The sequence below is a fragment of the Echiichthys vipera genome (assembly GCF_963691815.1).
Source record: "Echiichthys vipera genome assembly, chromosome: 19".
NCBI lineage: Eukaryota > Metazoa > Chordata > Actinopteri > Perciformes > Trachinidae > Echiichthys > Echiichthys vipera.
Window position 1 is genome coordinate 11,720,125 of NC_139844.1, and position 19,484 is coordinate 11,739,608.

At 40.5% G+C, this 19,484-nt stretch overlaps 1 protein-coding gene across 1 annotated transcript; it reads right to left on the bottom strand.

The window, feature by feature from the left end:
* Positions 1-8: 8 nt before the first annotated feature.
* LOC310961655 (reticulon-4-interacting protein 1 homolog, mitochondrial-like) lies at positions 9-8,774 on the bottom strand. The gene is made up of 9 exons (XM_083933809.1): positions 8,191-8,774; positions 7,954-8,111; positions 5,728-5,796; positions 5,198-5,322; positions 4,678-4,726; positions 4,413-4,549; positions 3,689-3,872; positions 1,913-2,008; positions 9-770 (listed from the first exon to the last, which is right to left on the bottom strand). Exons 1-9 carry the CDS (start codon positions 8,486-8,488, stop codon positions 576-578), a joined length of 1,311 nt encoding a protein of 436 aa, XP_083789935.1. The 5' UTR covers positions 8,489-8,774; the 3' UTR covers positions 9-575.
* Positions 8,775-19,484: the final 10,710 nt, after the last annotated feature.

Sequence of the window (19,484 nt, forward strand, 5' to 3'; positions counted from 1 at the left end):
TTTTACAGCACATTGAGCTCTAACAGTGTATAGACTTAATTCAAATTGCTTCAGATTTAAAGTCTTGTTATTTGTTTAAGCCAAAATGTTGACTGGTCATTTGTCAAATAACTCAACACAGACAAATGCAAAAATGTCTTATGGTGCTGCTTCGTCTGTATACTGGTAAATATTTCTGGCTATGTTCATAACAGACATTTTTTTATTATGTGACTCCTTGTTGGATACATACAGCAATCAGACAGCTATCAAAAGCCTGGTTATACCAGCTGGATGCTGACCTGAATGGTATTTATTAGTCCATGGCTGGTATTAGTAACATCACCATGAAAGGAACACAGTATAACCCTAACACCTCATGAGAGCCTCAAGACAGTACAGATGTAAGCTTTAACAAGAGGCACAGCCTTTGGCACACTCCTATTACAAGCTCAGGCCACACTTGTAGTCTCTTGCATGACAGCAGCACCTCTGCGCTCGGTAAAAAATACAGTCTGCTGCTGTAAAGAGTGGGCTTGTAAAGGTGAGAACATTCACAGAAGCTTTATTGTATCTGGCCACTCTGCTTACTGTCTCTAGTTTTGCTTGGCGGTTTCTTGAACTTCAGACCCTGCTGCCTCTGTGAGACTGTTCAACAACTCTGTGGCCTGTCTGTGATCTTCTTCAGAGATCGTGACTACGGTCTTCCCTCTGGCGTGGCCCTGCTCCAACTTCTGAAAAGCCTGGGGCACCTGGGTAAATGGAAACTGGGCCTCCACAACTGGCAGGATCTGAAGTGAACCAGCAGAAAGATATCATGATAATGAGCTTAAAATCAATTAAACAAGAGATCAGATTGAAACCTTTTAGCATATCAGACATGATGGGATACAGAGTATTCAGCTTTGGCTTCTGTTTTAATGGCTTGGGGAAATTGTTGGGTGAACTACTTTATCTGACAGCGGAATTAGCGTAGACAGGATGACATAAATCAGTTTCATAGATTTTTCTGTTCAAACTTCTTATGCTTTCTAATGTGCTGATGGGATAAACTTCACGCATGAAGAGCTTTAAACTAGACAAAATGAATGCACGCCAATTGGAAATTATACTTATATTTAATCAATTTAGACAAGCAAATATCCACAAGCCCCTAATGCTACATCATCTCTGCTTTCATAGCTGCAAATGGGGAGGGGTTCAAAATGTGATGAGGCTGGACAATCCTGTACTAGTCCCACAACACGAGCAGCCAGGCTTGTTATTCTGGTCAGCATCTCTTGTCGTTAACAATGAATGGGGAGGGCAGTGGCGTCACACTGGAAACCATCCACCCTTCTGACTGAGAATAGGACATGCAGAAAGAGTGTGCATGTGTGGGTTTTGTGCGGGGGAGGTGGGCTGTGTGTGTCCGTAGCTTCCCGCCACTGGTCTGAGTGTGCTGCTCGCTGTAAGCCCCGGGACAAAAGGACAGAGGTCCCACACGCTTTTGCGAATGGCTGCTCAGCACTGTTTAAAAATCCATTCACCGTCTCCTGGCGCCTGACTCAATTGCCCAGAAGCCAACCGTGCACAGCGGAAATATGATGCTCACTCCTTAATAATGCCCGGGGAGCCTTGAATAAAGGCATTTATGGAATCCCTGCTATGTTCATATTTAATATGCTGTATGATCTCCATCTCTGCAGGGGCAGTGGTGGCTCATCGAAGTAGAGCCGGTTTTGATTAATAACCTGCTGCCATCGGTGTGTGAGTGTGTGTGAATGTGCGAATGAGGCTAAACTGTAAAACGCTTTTGAAATTTTGAAAACTATATAAATGCAGTCAATTTACAATTTGACTATCAGGCTATAATTGGTGTGAGAGTATTTACTTCTCGCCATCCTGTCAGTATAAGAGTTTCTGAATAATAAGTAATGAGGCAGTACAGTACCTTCCCTGCATCCACCAGCTTGCTGACCTCATCCAGGGCAGGCCCATCAGGTGCATAAAACCCCCACCGATAGAAGATTCCACTTGATATTATGTTCTAAGAGGCAAAGAGAGAGGAGGCAACAGTTAGAAGTTAGGCAGGTATGCACCTCACTGTGTTTAAAAGAACAGAGTGATTATCATGGTACGAAAACATACAGCATACAGAGCTCCTACTTTGATCTCATCATAAGGATTTTAACAAAGATTTTAAAAAATACCATGAGCCCCCTTCTGAAAGTGGTATACCTTTACTAAGTCAGAATCTGAATATTTTAAGTTACAAAGGAGGCACACAGCATGGATTACATGAACCAAATACTGATCATTACAGACTTGCTGATAGACCGGGGATCTACGGCAGCTACTAAAGAGTAACTGAATTTTACTACCCGAGATTTTCACATTTGCACACTCTTTCTGCATGTCCTATTCACAGTCAGAAGGGTGGATGCTTTCCAGTGTGACGCCACTGCCCTCCCCATTCATCGTTAACGACTACAATAATCCTTTATGGTAACTGCTTTGATATTCCTAGACATGTATTCCATCCACTGAAGACAGGTATTTTGTTTTGCCAATTTAATTGTTACAAGGAAAAACACGCAATCCCACTTAACATGCACCAGGAAGCATCTAAAACACAATAAAGAGAGAAAGATGGAAAGAAAGAATATAACTCCCATGTAATCATTTTGATTGTTCATAATACATTATTATGTGACATGACTTTGCCACGCATTTTTAGCCTCCAGTAAATCTATCCCTGCTTGCTTAGTAAAAAACAACAGATTCTGATCAGTCGGTGCGGACATTAAGTTGGACACTAGAGGGCTCAGTTGTGCTGTGATATCCTAGATGAATAGGACGTGCTGTCCAGAGCCAGGCAGTGAGGGTGTGACTGCTGCAGCTGAGCCCCGCCGGCAAAACAGACCAGCTGGACAAAGGGGCCTGGAGGCTTGGCAAGAAACACACAAACACTGGTATTTGCTGGGGGGAGATAGCCGGCTACAATCTGCACAAACACCAAATACTGCTAGTTCAGCAGCAAACACATGCACGCACACACATTGCATCTAGACTCGCACACACACACCCAACTTCAACACTGCCAGCTGTGCTGTCACCAATGCTCAGAACAACTTGACTCAGTCCCTTGAGCAGCTCCACCCCTGTCCTCAGATATTCACCCACTACCCCCATTACACATGCACTCCACTAATAGAGCAGCTGGAGGGACAGGACATACAAGCAATAACATGAGGCACACCCATGCAGGGACTCAAACTCATTTTGCTCCAACTGCCTCTTCACCTACACAGTTAGATGTTTTACACACCTCAGGGTATATCTCTACAGCTCAAGCATAAACCTTAGCAAAGAGAGAATTCACAATGATGCTAACTCAAGTTACAACATGATTTTAGATTCATCAGATCAACTGACTGGAAAAAAAACAAAACCTTTTACTGGCTGGAAAAGGTGAAAACCCTTTTACACAATGTTGTCTTTCCACGCTGCTGATGATTAAGTATTCCATTTCAGTTTGGGAGCACCTGTTGTCCCCACCCAAGCTCATGAGAAATACCAAACTCAAAGTATTTTATGAAAACAAACAGGACGGTAAAGAATGTGATGTAAGCGGATGTCCATGTCAGACCATGAATAGCAGTATGATTCCTTCACATAAGCTCTGTTTTAATCGGTGTTGAAATCAAGTTTGTTTTGCCCATCTTACCTGAATGGCCTTGCTTTGCAGGGAGCATCCAGCTTGAAACATCCCGTCCAGCAGGCCCATGGAGTCAGTATTGAGGAGTAAAGGTGATACCAGTGTGACGTACTTTGCCCCAGACCAGGGCTTCAGCAGGCCGATCGCCCACTCCTCCGTTTCCCCACCCACGTTGTCCAAAATCACATCAAACCTGAGGATGCAAACGCTGACTCTTAAACTTAGAAGGAGCCTGGCAGAGAAGGGTTAAATTAGTGAAAACATACACACACTTCACAGCAGGTTAGTGGCTATAGGAGCATTGCATGTTTTTTTCATCTCATGTCAGCGTCCCCGATTCAAAGAGTATGCAAGGAAAAGATAACCGTTTTGTCTTTGGGCTAAAGCCAGGATTTACCAATTTTGTTTCAGGGGTGGGAGAAGGGCGAACCAGCATCCACTGAGGCTTTAAGCCATGGTTTCCATGGAAACTAGAAAGCAAGTCGGTGAGCAATTGAGCTGTGCTGACGGGAAGATGTTTACCACATTTGGGGGGTGTTTAAAGGGTAGAACCACTCACAATTCTCACAGTCCTGGATGATTCCTTTTCATTAACACCTTTATTGGACTGGAACTGACTGTAATGATACTTCATTAGAGTCTGTGCCTGGGGCAAGTAAAGAACATTCTGCCCTGATCTGCTTTTTGAATTAAAAACAATACAATTTCACCACTTAACAGTAACAACACATACTTATCCATCATTTCTAGCTGTTCAGGCAGATCTCCTGCCGTGTAGTCCACCACCTCGTCAGCCCCCAGCCCTCTAACAAGGCCTTCGGCATTCTGAGAGCAGGTAACAGTTACGTGGGCACCCCAGGCCTTCAATAACTGGTGACACACGGTGGAAGAAAAATAAATATACACAAAAACACACATCAAAAGGTCTTACACTCATGCAGAGTTTAAAGAGTCAAACATACATATAGGTACAGCTAGTTGAATACACTTGGCCTTACCTGAATAGCGAATGTTCCAACACCTCCAGAACCTCCAGTGATCAAAACTCTAGGAGGAAAAAAAAAAGGTCCACAGCAACCAAAAGGTCATACAATTACTGTGTCACTTTTTTAACTGAAGCTTCTACAAGAAGTGGAAGCCTCAGGGGGGTAAAAGGGGATTTGCAGGGTTGGAAGTTATTACATCCCGAGCGGAGTGAAAGTCAAGTTAGATTTAAACAGTCTATGGGTTAAAGGCGGAATTTTAAAAACCCTTTTGATGACAATTAGAATAAAATAGACGACAAGTTTCCCCACTGAAAAAAATGTCGTATTAAAAATATAGGTCTGCATGACTGATTCAACAAAGAGCACATTTAGAAACTCCAAGACCTTCAGTAATTAATTCAAAGTTTGATGGCCTTTTAAATGGTGTTCAGGGACTTATTTTTCCCTGATGCTGTGATTCACTCTTCTAATGTAATGGTGAGGGGGGAAAGGGGTTCAATGCAAGGTTATCCAGGATCAGGCTGGTGCTTGCCTTTTATTTGAAGAGCTGTCTTTGCAAAGACCACCTGCATTGACAAGCGCAGACAGCGCAGTGTTGGCTACGTAGGGGATGGATGCTGCCTCTGTGTGACTCAATAATTTTGGCTTATGGGAAACCTGCGGAAAAAAAAAAACAATGTTAAGAGTTATAAATATACAGCGTCAGCAATCTTTTGAATTATCAATTTAAATGCTCAGCCTAGTCATCAAGAGCCGCTGTGAGGGCAGCTAGCTAGAATAAATTAAGTACAATACAGCAAGAATACAGAGGGCAATGTGTCTCTCTGTAATTGGTGCCGCAGAGGCTCCTGCAACCAAACAAACTTAATCCTCATTAATTCTTACAGCAGGATTACATAACAGGGTTCATCACTTCTTCCAAAGTTTTGTTCAACATGTTATACAATTCATACAAGAGCTCTAAATCAACTATTTCCATTTGTTTAAAAGCATACTGACGGGAAGTTTAATTTTATCAACTGAAGATCAAAAACTCACAACTCTACTGGCTCTGTAGCTCACCTCATACTCTGTTAGAGTCAGAAATTCTGCCAGACTGCCTTGTTTCCATGGAGGAACAGCAGCCCACACCTGGAACACGAATATGACATTTCACATGCTGAACACGACTCAATTTAACCGCCTACTCTCGATCTCTGAATATATTTAATTGGCTATTATGTTCTTAGTCAGCAGTTCCTGTTTTTATCATATATATTATTAAACTGATAGAACAGTAATACTGTACTTGGAAACTTTTACTGGTGACTTGTTCTATTATTAAAACACATTCACAGTAAATTGAATTTGCACAATCACATTTGTTATCTGCAGGAAGACAGCAAAGTGGATGTGTGGGAGGCAGCACAGTAGCACAGATTATTATTCCTGTGATGACCAAGCAAAAAGACTTTGCCTGTGGACGATTTGGCTATGCAGTTCCTTGATGGAAAATATGAGGATCCATTCTATGAGACAATATAAATTGGTTGCGTTAGACCAGTGGTCCCAAAGCCTTTTTGATTATGACCAATTAAAATTAAATCTACTTATGATCTCTCATCACTGGTTCCGTTATGTCCATGGGTAATGACCAAGCCCCCATCAAAGCGATTTCCTGCTTGATCCAATACGGAAGTGCCAAAAACTGCAGTTTTCCGAGTGGCCACTAGGAGTAGTTTGCACAATAGAGCATTTTCTTATTGACCCCCATGTTAAACTGCCCGTTTTCAAAGCATAATTAAATCTATTAAAGACCTGGTACAAAAAAACATTCTAGTCCGTATGTTCAGGTCATATATCCAAGACAACACTTAGGAGAGTGAATATCTAAACAGACTAGTTTTTATTTTATTGGAGGTTAAAGTTTATGAATAAGTAGGGGCGTGGCCTCTTGAGTGACAGCTAGCCGCTGACCCTCACTTCTCCTCGGAGGCTAGTTGTCAGGATTAGCATGCTAACTCCGTCATCTCAACCTCAACTGAGTTATGGTGGTGTTTCCATATGTGACAAGATGGTTTGCTCTTCGATCAACTGTACAAACAGATGGTTTAGGAACACACCGTGTTAACATTAGCCTTGTTATGCTAATTAAATAGCTGCACTTGCACCATGACTTGCAGTACAGCTGCTATCTATGAGACATACACTAGATGCTAATCTGGAGCACCGGGAGGATTCGGGCCGTGAGGGTCGGTGTTATACAGTCTATGAGCATGGTACTGTGTTAAATATCAGTTTAAATCATAGATCATAAAAGCTGCCTGCACTTCACTCCTGGAGCCGGTGTAATCTCCACTAGAGACACAGGAGGGCCTGTACTCGACTCGCCGAGCCGGTGTTTTTTTTGTTTTGTTTTTCAAAACTTTATTTCTTATCATAGCCAGTTTAGACTCCGCTAGACTCCCACTCCCCTTTATCTAGTAACGTGTTCTGTTAGCCTAGCTCCCCGGCAGTGGAGCTAATGTGGCTAATTCTGTAAACGTCACCCAGATGGACGTCTCTCCCTCCCCATAACATCTCATCAATGCCCTTTTTTGGTAAGAGGAAATGAGGAGGCGTTAAGTCTGACAAGACGGAGGCAGTCAGAGGCGAATATGATTGGATCAAGTTGAGAGAACGGACCCCGGCAGAGGCTACTTCCATTTTTTATACAGTCTTTGGTTATGACCAGGATGACCAATGATTTTTAAAAGTCAAAATCCGTAAGATTTGAGCTACGTTGTTTCTAGCGGCTAATTTGTCAGCAAGATGTCACTGCAAGCGAGCCTGTTTTTTTCAGAGCCCTCCATCTTGTCACGTTCTAAGTCTATGGTCTATGTGTGTTGACTTTGTTGCTCTTTTTTTATTTAAGTGTTTTACAATTTTAATGACACACATTCACTTCTCTAATTCCGGTCCTTTCTTCATATGTTACCCTCCTAAACCCACAAACCTACACAAGCATGACTCAAAAATTGGAAGTGAATGCAGCATAACCAACAGTGAGAGCTTCACCATCGGACCAACCACTGTCAGCAGTGTCACCGGCATGACACCTATGTACATGAAGAGAGGGAATGTCGCCACAGACACGGATATTGTAATACTCAGCGAGTGGAGGAGGCAAGTAGAAATGCTATCATTAGTGAGTGATATGATCATCACCATTGTTTTAACTCTTAAATGAAAATCTTATGGATTATAATTCTATTAGGTGTGTCCACCACTCTGCACAAAAGACAGGCGTGCAGTGCAGCTCCTACCTACCTCATCTCCTGGAACAACATGGGTAACCTCAGATCCACAGTCCACCACTACACCAGACACATCACGACCCAAAATCAGAGGAAACTCGCCATCATTGTCTCTGTCCATCACAGACATTGGATCTCTTCTTAATTTAAGCATTTTAGCTCCATAGCCACCTGGACACGGAGAGAGCGAGCAGGTAAGTAAAGAAACAACATTGTTCCCAGTGGCTCTGATGAACAAGTCAACACTTACCCCTCATAGATATATCAAGAGGGTTGAGACTAGCCGCGTGGACTTTAATCATCACCTCACTGGGAGCATTGACAGTAGGAACGGGGATTTCTTCTGTGTACTTCAGCACCTCATTAGTACCATACCGATCAATGACCCAGGCTGTCATACAGTGCTGCAGTCTTGAAGGTGAACTGCAGACATGTCTCCTGAAGCACGCACTCCAGCCTGCCCTGGCTAATGTTTTGGTCGAGTCTGCTGCTGTCGTGTTGAATAAAAATAGGAGCCTGGTTGATGCCATAGCTCTGACAGAACCCATTTTAAATGCTCATGTACCTGGCTGTGCATACAAGGTCAGCTTTTGCTACAAGAAGATAAGTCATTTGAAAGAGCACTAACTTAACTAGCTGGCTGGCTACGTAGCTACTATAGCCAATATTAGCATGCCCACGTCGTTAGCGCTCAAAGGTTACGCAACAAGGACCATATTAGGTCAAATATATAAGCGACAACGCTTTTGTGCAGATGAAGTGTATTTTCGAGAGCCACGTTAAACTGAAATAGGACGGTAATAAGCAGATAACACACGCCTCTCCGGCTACATAACTACATAACAAGCTAACCTGTGAACTCACAACGACAGCCAATCAGAGCGCTGTAGCTAAGTGTGCTGGCCAATCGAGTAAGAGAAAGAATCTGACGTGTTTTATGACGATGACAATAATAATGATTATAATATACTGAAGTTCTCAAATAAGGTGCGAGAGGTGTCTGTGAAAGTATTGCATAGATTAATTCTGTTATTGTAAGATATCTGTTAAATGTTGATCCTCTCACAGATGAAACAGCACATCTTCTTTGGGAAGGCTCTTTTAGTCAAAAACAGAAACAGAAAGTTAGGGATACAGCTCAAACTCAAAATGTATTTTATTTATTTTTCTGTAAAAGTTAAAGAGTTGTATGTTATTAATATTTTCTTATTATTAGCTAATTTCTCTATACATACCACCACATTTGCAAACCAGAAACCTACAGTCATTTTTTTGTTTTCATTCCTTATGCAAGGCATCTTTATTTATATAGCGCATTTCCTACCAAGGCTGCTCAATGTGCTATATATAAAGAAAAAACTTTTTTTAAAACAAAAAACACGGTTAAAAGCAGGAGCACAGAAGATTTTTTTTAAAAAGTAAAAGAAAAAAAAGAGATAATGTTTAAAGTTATTAAAAAGAGCTCAGCTATAAGCACATGAAAAGAGAAATGTTTGTAACCTGGATTTAAAAGTGCTCACAGTTCTCTGATCTCAGATCTGCTGGTGGTTTGTTCCTGTTGTGTGCAGCATCACAGCTAAATGCTGCATCACTATGTCTAGTTTGAACTCTGTGCTCCACTATCTGACCTGAGTCCGTAGATCTCAGAGCTCTACTGGATTTATACTCTACCAACATGTCATCCATGTATTCTGGACCAAAACCATTCAGTGATTAAACCAGTGGCAGAACTTTAAAATCTATTCTGTAGCTGACTGGGAGCCAAAGTAAGGTCTTAAGAACTGGGGTGATGTGATCTCATCTCTTTGATCTGGGTAAAACTCGAGCTGCAGCGTTTGAATACTTTTTTGGGGGGAGTCCAGTCAGAAGACCGTTACAGTAGTCGAGTCCATTGGAGATGAAAGCATGAATTGGCCTCTCCTGATCACTTTGGGACATCAAACCCTTAATTCTGGAGATGTTCTAAGTTGATAAAAAGGCTGATTTGGTGACTGATTTGATACGGCTGTGACTGAGTCTATCAGCACGCCAAGGTTTCGGACTTGGTCTTGGGTTTCTAAAAACAGTAACTCAAGGTGTTTACTGACAGCAACCCTCTTCTCTCTATTTACTTTAAACTGCAAAGCTGTGAAAACCAATGACATTTGTAATGAATTTGATCTGTAAGGATTTATGTACATCAATGTTTCGTTTTATTGATGATATATGCACTACCTCAAGCGATATTGTTATTGTAACTATTGTTGTATTGTTCGAAGATTGAACAGTTATCCATGTTGTAAGTCTATTCGTCTAAATAAAGTTAAAAAATATAATGTACTCTTTTCCCACTTTAAAGACACATACCAATAAACACATTAGGTTATTGCCATATTTTATTATTTACAAAATCCATTAAAACTGTATTGAAACTTAATTTATTTTAATGGACCTCAAATACAATCTATGAAATATATTGAACTAAAGACATTTATTTTTAAAGTTTTGTTATTTATAAACCCTATACTTTCTGTTTGTAATACCTCAATCATTTATTTCTATTAAATAATACAATATTGAATATAATTCTGAATATTTAAAAAAGAAAATAATACATGATAAAAAATAGAAAAAAATCTATAATAGCAGTGAACAATGACCAACATAATGTATCATGTCCAAAAAGGAGTAAGAAGAGTCAATATGGTTGACCCAAACATATCCCTAAATATATTAGACATTGAAAAAGAACTCTGGTGCAATGGTGTATTTCATTTATTTCCTGAGGAAGCTGAGATCCTTCAACGTGTGCAGCAAGATGTTGGAGATCTTTTATCAGTCCGTGGTGGCCAGTGTACGTTTCTTTGCTGGGGTTTGTTGGGTAAGCAGCATTGGCGCCAGCGACACCAACAGACTCAACAAACTGATCAGGAAGGCTGGCTCTGTATTTGGCTGCAAACAGGACACTCTGGAGGCTGTGGTAAACTGTTATCCATCATGGATAATCCTCTCCACCCTCTCCAACTCACACTGGTCCGACAGCGGAGCACCTTCTCCAAAAGGCTGCTTCAGCTTCGCTGTCGTAGCAACAGATTCAGGAAATCTTTCCTGCCACAATCCATCACTTTTTATAATAACTCTCTCACCTCTGCCTGACAGAGAACTCTGCTCTCTCTACTGTTTGTTTTTGTTTTGTATATATTATTATTGTTATAGTATATTTTGCATATTTTGTTGTATATATTATTATTGTTTATTGTTTATAGCACACTGTGCACTGTATATATACACTATGTATATATTTGATTCTATTTATGTTATGTACAAAGTTTTGATTTGCTGACCCACTACTGCTGTTACAACATAATTTCCCAGTCTGGGATCATTAAAGTAATTCTATTCTATTCTATTCTATTCTATTCTATTCTATTTAATAATACATTCTAATGCCTGTATTTGTTTTTTTTGTTATAAAAGAAATACCAATGATAATAATAAATTGTAATACAGTACATTAGACATGCATTGAAATCGAAAACCAACATTTTTACAATGAAATGCTGTGCAGTACAAACAAAATACACCAACAGACATACAACCTAACAGAGGGGAAATAACTGAATTGCACTGGCTCCATTAAGGCTCAAACACAAAAATCCATTATGAACCAATAATGGTCTATTATCATAAAAATGCAAGTGTACATTAAAAAATTATAACCCAATAGGCTTGAGAGGTCCACTCAACAGTAAACCTGGAGACAAATGGTTGGAATACATGCCAGTGTAGCCAAGACTAATGGACAGAGCACAGATCAGTGAAGAAAACCAATGGCAAATGGGCAGAAAACATTATCTGTTTATGTCTGTGCAATACACAGGGGGTGCATTAGGGGTTATTGTTTACATGATGCTTCACAGTTATAACATGGCATTAGCGTATCATGTCTTAAAGATTAATTTGGGAATGTGGTCCCAAACAAGAAGCCCTCTTGACCTATGAACCACAGACTAACACACAGCTTATCTGTTGGACTTTTCATTACTAACAGTTAGCCTAAAGCTTGTTACCATGCAAACTAAAAGTGGACTTTTAAGCAGCTGCCCTGCTATTGACTATTATAGAGCGTGTCTGCAAAACCTATAAGGCCCATCAGGAGATCTCATGAGGCATGAAAAGTAAGGCGAAGAAGACAAAGTAAGACTGTGTGAAGGGCAGGAATAGCCTGTCCAAAATAATCGGAGTTTGGCAGAAAGACTTATTTTCCCTTTGGGAGAAGCGCATGGTTCACAAAGCTAAAAAGAAGTAGTTACTAAAACGACCACGTCCTCCTCCACTCAGGAAAACAAACCTCTACTCAAAGTCTTTCCTTTCGTCTGCTATCAGGCCTTTAAACCCCGACAGTAGTCTTTGGAAATGAACATCTGAGTTTTTATTGATTGTGTATTATTGTCTAAATCTTATGTTTTTATTATTTGCATCATTTCATTCTTACTTTATTTTTAAATTTTGAACTGTTGGGATGGCCAGTGGCACAGTAGTTGGGACGGTTGCCCCATGTGGGGGGGCTGGGGGTCCTCGGGGCAGCGGCTGCGGGTTCGACTCCGACCTGTGGCCCTTTGCTGCATGTCTGCCCCCCTCTCTCTCTCACCGCATTTCCTTTCTGTCCTGTTCAATTAAGGCTTAAAAACTGCCAAAACAATTAAAATAAAGAAATTTGACCTTTTAATCCATTGTTTTCTCTCTGACATAGTCCTGTCTCCTGCCTGTTGTCTGTATGTACATTTTTGTTTAGGCTGTGGGCTGCTGAATTTAATTCCCCTCCGGTATAAATAAAGCTGTTTGAATTTAAACTTCACCTTGAAGAAGCATCTCAGTCACCTCATGTTATCCTAATTATAGGCCAGTGAAATCATTAAATAAAACAAATCACACTTGTCTTATGCAAGCTGAATTGATGTTCTCTTTTTTTCCAAAGACCAGCGGGGAGAGAGGTGAGAAAAGAAAGAGAGCGGGGGCATGTGGCTGTGTGATGATTCAGCATGAAACCAGGCAACAAACAGTGCTGCCATTATGATCACAACTCCCTGGGGAAAGAGGGCACATTGGAAATTGGGTGCTTTGTCCATGCTGGCTCATTACAGTGGCTCCCTCTAATGAATTTTATAGCCCTGGCTGCTGCTCCAAAAAACTTCATGTTACTGAGAGTAGTGTGTCATCTTTCAGACAGTACCCTGATTAAAAAATAACCATACTGCAAAGATCTTGTTGACCATCCAAGACAAGAATTGATCAGGCTCTGAGAGCAGCATCTGTCTTGATCTTCAGGAGGGTCATTATTTCCCAGAAACGGTGTGTTTAGCTTTTCTAGGCCTTCCTTCCATCTTGGGACCTGTGGCCCGAATCCCATCCCATGCTCTAAAAAATATAGCTTTGGTCTAATTTTATATAGTGGTCTTGTAGAATAGGCCGTCATGAGGAGACTTGAGCCCTCCCTCTGATCATGGTTCATGTATATTTGCATCTTTCTCACCTGTTGCTCCATGCATTCATTTTCTTTATTCAACCAATCATCCCTCTCCTTTTAAGCTCTTCTCAGTGCCTAACAAACCAATTAGCAGACAAATCTCCAGATGCTTGGCACACCACAACTTAACACCTGCGGCGAGGTTGGGCATGAATGGCCACTCACTGCTTGGATAATGATCACACAAGCCTTGTTTATTATACAGCTTCTTTTGAGCCATTAGAGGAGGACTGTCTGTGCACCTTTCACTAGCTGGACTCTGAGATTATATTTTTAGAATGAACAATTGGTTGCTTTCCTAACCGCCCCATTTTTTTTCCTTCAGTAGGTCAGCTCTTTGTATAGTGGATACTGTGGTTTAGAGAGATCTAAAGGAAACTTCTTTATGCTTCTGGCATAACTCGCATGGATCTAAAATGGTGTCAATAGAGTTGATTGACTGTGAGATAAACTCAAACTTGCTGTTAGCAGAAGAATGCCTGTTTAGAGCTAGACCTGCATGTCACACAGAAAATGATATTACATTGTTTTATGGTCGCTATAGTGGCCATAAGATGAGGTGTAACTGGATGTGGTTGTTGGTGGATCCCTCTGAGGCAACTGACACAATTTATTGGGAAATAATGAATACATGTATATGATTTACATTGTTTTTTCATATTTCATTAACACTTGGGGCTCCATAGGATCAGGTCCTAGCTTTCCAAATCTAAAAATTATGATGTAACATGTGACCTTATGCTACTGCTGTAGGGTGTCCACACACACACACACACACACACACACACACACACACACACACACACACACACACACACACACACACACACACACACACACACACACACACTAACACACACACACACACACACACACACACACACACATATACACATACACATACACATACACATACACACACCACGACCAGTCCAAAGCAGTGACACAGGATATCAAATGTGCTCCGCTGTTCCTCTCACAGATAGCATCTTATCTGCAGGCTTCCTCCATGCTGCAAGGACAGCAGTGGAAATATAATGCACTGTTCAGTCTCTGTTTATCCTAGGGATTAGCAAGAACTATACCGTTCTGACATCAGGCGTTATAACTGTCAGTTAAAAACACACACACACGCACAAACACACACACATATGCACGCGCACACACACACACACACACACACACACACACACACACACACACACACACACACACACACACACACACACACATGCACACAAAATATGTTAAATAACTTTAAAGTTGCAGGAGGATTAACAGAAAAACACAGAGACAAGGATGTGCATATGTTCCTATTTTATTTCATGTGCTTATACTGTATATTAGGAAACATTTTTGTATTTGCATGTGTCAAATTTAGTTGACAATAGGCACATATACTCTCACCGAGATGATGTTAAAATAGTGGGACAGAAACTACAAGCAGTGTGATTCAAAATGAATATTTATTATGTATTCACTAAGAAACATGCTTTTTAAGTGTTTCAACATCTTTTTACATAATGTTGACCTACTGTTTCCTATGGCCATAAATGCATGTAAATGCACTTTACATGCTGTTGATTTTATTCTTGTCAAGCAAGTGCATAAAAAATTTGCAAAAAATGCCTTTAAACTATAGTTTATGAAATAAAAATGTGCCTCATTCCTGTGTACAAGTGTATACAGTGACCTGGATAAGCACAATGCATTGTATTTATGTAAGTGAATGTAAACATACATATTTAAATACAGCTTATGGTTTTATTTACACATGGAGGCACACACAAACACACAGAGATGCATATATCTCAAATACACATGTTTGAACTACTACTCTTATGTAGACCCACAATGACAGTGGCAGCCTCTAAGCCTAAACCACTATGTAACCCCAAACCTAATGCCCAATATACAATGCACAGTAAAACTCGCCTTGGTCTGAACAAAGCCAAAAGCCCAAACACACACACACAAACACACATTCATGTATTACATTTATTTATGTTCACATAAATAATAACCTCTAGAACATAATGAATTATACACAACTCAACTCTACTATTTTTCCAATTAAGGGTACAAGCTGTGCAGTGTGTCCTATAAATACATCCAACGGCAGTAACTGCAGACATGAAAGCTCCTTAGCAAAGTCTTTCTTGTCGGCATCCACGCCATGTGCCATCCTGTGACCCCCATTGACATTACCCATGACTGCCAAATATAAACACAAGTAGTCTGCATTCATTCACAAATGCTGAAAGCATTTTTTTACAAGAGGGTTCTTAGAGGAAAGGAAATGCTTCCTCCGGATTGATGTCTTAAGTTTGTCATTTTGGGGACTATACTTATTTGCATTCTTTAAGATAGATATAAGAAGATAGATACTGCTCACATATATATATATATATATATATATATATATATATATATATATATATATATATATACTGTATATATACTGAGTACGAAGCTACAGCCATTTTAGCTTAGCATAAAGGCCGGGAATAGCTAGTCTTGCTCAATCCGAAGGTCACAAAATCCTGTCTTTGCTGTCTACACTTTGGTTTTTGTAGGAATGAAACAAACAGAATATGTTGATTAGAGACCCTTAGAGATATTTGTGCTAAACTAAGATGGGATAACCTAATTGGCAGCTGGAGGTAGCTTCATAACTTGGCCACAAATTAAATCACCGTATTTCCCAAAATGGTGAAATATTCTTTTTTAAAAATAATTAAAAAATACTTCCAGGGTCTAAGGAATGGTTGGATGAAATTAAGAAAAACTTACATCATTTTCTATTATAAGGCTGAGCATCTGTATTAAATTAACATTACTGTTGCTTTCTAAAGTAGCAATGCATCTCCTTGTTTTTTTTTTCAAATACAGATGAGAAGAACCCTCTAAAACACTCTGAATTGCTGAGGGGGAAGAAAAAGAGACTTTGGTTCACAAATGAATTTGCCTCCCCACTTTGCACCTGCAGAGATTAAATGTAATCCAAACAAATCTTTTGCCAGAGAACATTCCACTTACGCAGATACAACTAAACTTTCTCCATTCGGCAGTGTCTCACACCTAATTGGCAGCCGTCTGATAAATAAACCACATTCATTATACCAACGTCAGTGCCTGCTGGTGGAGTGTAGGAAGAAGAGAGGGCAGGGAGGAGGTGCAGGGGGGCTGTGAGTCGAGCTGACAGGCTGCTAATGAGATCAGGCTCCTCAGTCCATCTAAAAGGCACTATTTCTATCCCACTGTGGAAGTTGGTTGTATGATATAATGAGGCACACTGGAATTATGGTTTGTCATCTTGTAGTTTTGCAGTAAACAATTTACATCAACAATCCATGTTTTCGGCAGGTTTTCGTTTAGATCCCGGTCAACCTCTAACCTTTACAAACCCTCCAACAATGTTTAAATGTTTTTCTCTCTTTGTCTGACATCCCTTTTGCTATTAAAACTCCATCCATCCATCTTGTCCCTGCCGGGGTCGCAGGGGGGCTGGAGACGATGCCAGCTGACAACGGGCATGAGGCAGGGTACACCCTGGACAGGACGCCAGTTTATCGCAGGGCACATAGAGACGAACAGAGACAGACAACCATTCACACCTACCGGCAATTTAGAGTCCTCAATTAATACATGCATGTCTTTAGACTATGGGAGGAAGCTGAAGGACCCCGGCAGGGATTTGAACCGGGAACCCTCTTGCTTTGAGGCGACCGTGCTAACCACCACACCACCTTGGGAAAGTTGTGTTTTTTTATTTATAATTTATTCATGTATTTAAGCTGGAAAGAGAATTGTTTTTGTGAGAAAGGAATAGTTCACTGGAGCTAAATCCTTTTTCTGCAAAACAGTGTTTAACTTTAAATCTTAAGAAGCGTTGCAGAGAATATATTTATGTAAATATGATGTGTAAACAGAGTAGATTTGCAAACACATGGCACATGTCCCTCTGTGCTTTTGCTGCCCAAGGATAGATGCAAATACAAAATACACACAAACTGTGATGAAGTGTTCAACAACAGATGGTAAACACCACGCTCACATTCTGTAATCATTGCCTGACAGTGTTGAATATACTGGTTACTGATTTCTACCTCTAAAAGGTAACGTGCAGAGTGTGGTAGTTTTCTTATCTAACTTTTGACAAGAAAAAGGAGAAAGGGAATAACCCAAAATATCAAACAACATTTAATAAACTCATGAAACCATTATTTAAATTTGTACTATTTCATAAAATGTGTAAAAAAAAAGAGCAGCAGGACTTTGTAGAACACACATCGGAATGTGTCTAAAGGGTTTGTTTAAAAAAAAAAAAAACTCTCAACCTTTCTGTGGCTGACCTCGTTAAAATAATGTTCCAAAGAGTTCACAGATGCTCAATATCAAATAAACAAAGTTTGTGGGAAATGAAAATCATCACTTCATCAAACAGCAGCAGAGTCAGCAGCTCTTTTGCCAAAGTTTCCTGGTGGCCTCAGCTTTGGACATTGTAGATTCCTTTTGTTTCCTGCACAAGGGATGTCACACAGTACACTTCAAATGGTGCAGCACAGTGAAGGTGACAATAACTGATGAAGATAATGAAAAGTGATTAAACAGAACTCAGTGGACGGTATATGAGAAATTACAGAATAACAGTCAGAGAAGCTTGTGAGCCCACACATAAATCATCACTGATATGACTTTCATAAACATTTTGGTGGCTGCATATTTTTTGTTTGTGAGATTCTGCCAACATGACAGAAATGATCAGCTCGAAAGTCTGAGCTTTGGTCAATTGGTCAAATTATTAATAATACGAAAGCTGGCATTCGTCTTCAAAAATGTGTCAAAGTCTTTCTAAGCAGCTGAAACTGAAACAGCTTACTTTAACTGAGATCCCCTCCCTGGCATGCAGGAAACCCAGTTTTAAGTGTGTGCAGCTTTCAGTTTGTCAGATGTTTCTGACAGATGAGTACAGCTTGAAGAAAAAGCATCGATTCTCTGTTGCCTCGTCAACCAGATGGTACTGAGACATGCAGACGCTTGCACTCGCTCTCTCTCACGCATCAATGTATTCAACAGTCATTGTGTGCAGGATTAGTGCATTTACATTGTAGGTTTCTGGCTGGGGCTTCTCCTGTAGCCTTCTTTCGACACAGAGTGGGTGGAAGCTATTCCCAGCAAACAGGTGCCATCATGTGGCATCAGGTGTCCTTCGGAAAGGTTAGACAGAAAGGGGAGGATGGTTTGTCCTAGATATGCATTTAGTTAGATCAGAGGCGCTCTCGGAGGACACTCTGAGTTTGGTAGCCACTGACAGCAGGGACAGTGGCGCTGTAAATCTGGGATACAACCTGATTTGCGTATGAAATCAGGTTAGCTCCGTGGGTTCTCACTCATGTCGTGTTAAAGGGGTCACACGAGGCTTGCAAAACGACAACACTTTGAATATTAATTTATAATGTCAGATTACCCGTGAAGTGTAGTCAATAAAGCCCCACCTTTCGAGTGTGTCCAGCATCTTTAAAGCAAAAATTGACAAATAGTTTTCACCTGGGTCTTACTTGGCAAGTGCACATTTACTCAGCAAGACCGTTTTCCAGGATCGGTGTCAAACATCTTTCTGATGTTTGGTTTCCATGGCGACCACAGCCTCTGGACATGAATCACTGAAACTGCAGACAGGAACAGAGGATCCATTTATTCAACTAATTGACAAGCTACATATGATTAGTGTAAATGAGAGAAACCAAACCGCTGCATAGAGGTCTGTCTCCATCCATGCTAATTGATCCACTTTAGCTGTCTGTTGATACAGCAAAGGAGAGCCTCATTGTGTCTGAAAAGCTTACTAACAGGGGACAGGCAGAAAGAGATGTACATCTGACCATCTGGCAGGAAGGACCTTTCAGCTGATTTACAGCCTTTTCCTTTTCTCCTTCCTCTATTCAAGTCATTAAGGGCATACTGTTACTGAAATGTTCCTGTAGCCCCTTTCTGAGATTCATTTACAACTGATTTCATTTTACATATCAGAGAAA

Bases quoted from the DNA above. Each gene is read 5' to 3' on its own strand.
- LOC310961655 (XM_083933809.1), bottom strand. From the start codon at position 8,488: ATGGGTTCTGTCAGAGCTATGGCATCAACCAGGCTCCTATTTTTATTC. The intron at 8,112-8,190 runs GTAAGTGTTGAC...CTCCGTGTCCAG, and splicing joins TCTTGATATATCTATGAGGG to GTGGCTATGGAGCTAAAATG. The intron at 3,873-4,412 runs GTATGTGTTGTT...TTGCATCCTCAG, and splicing joins CAGCTAGAAATGATGGATAA to GTTTGATGTGATTTTGGACA.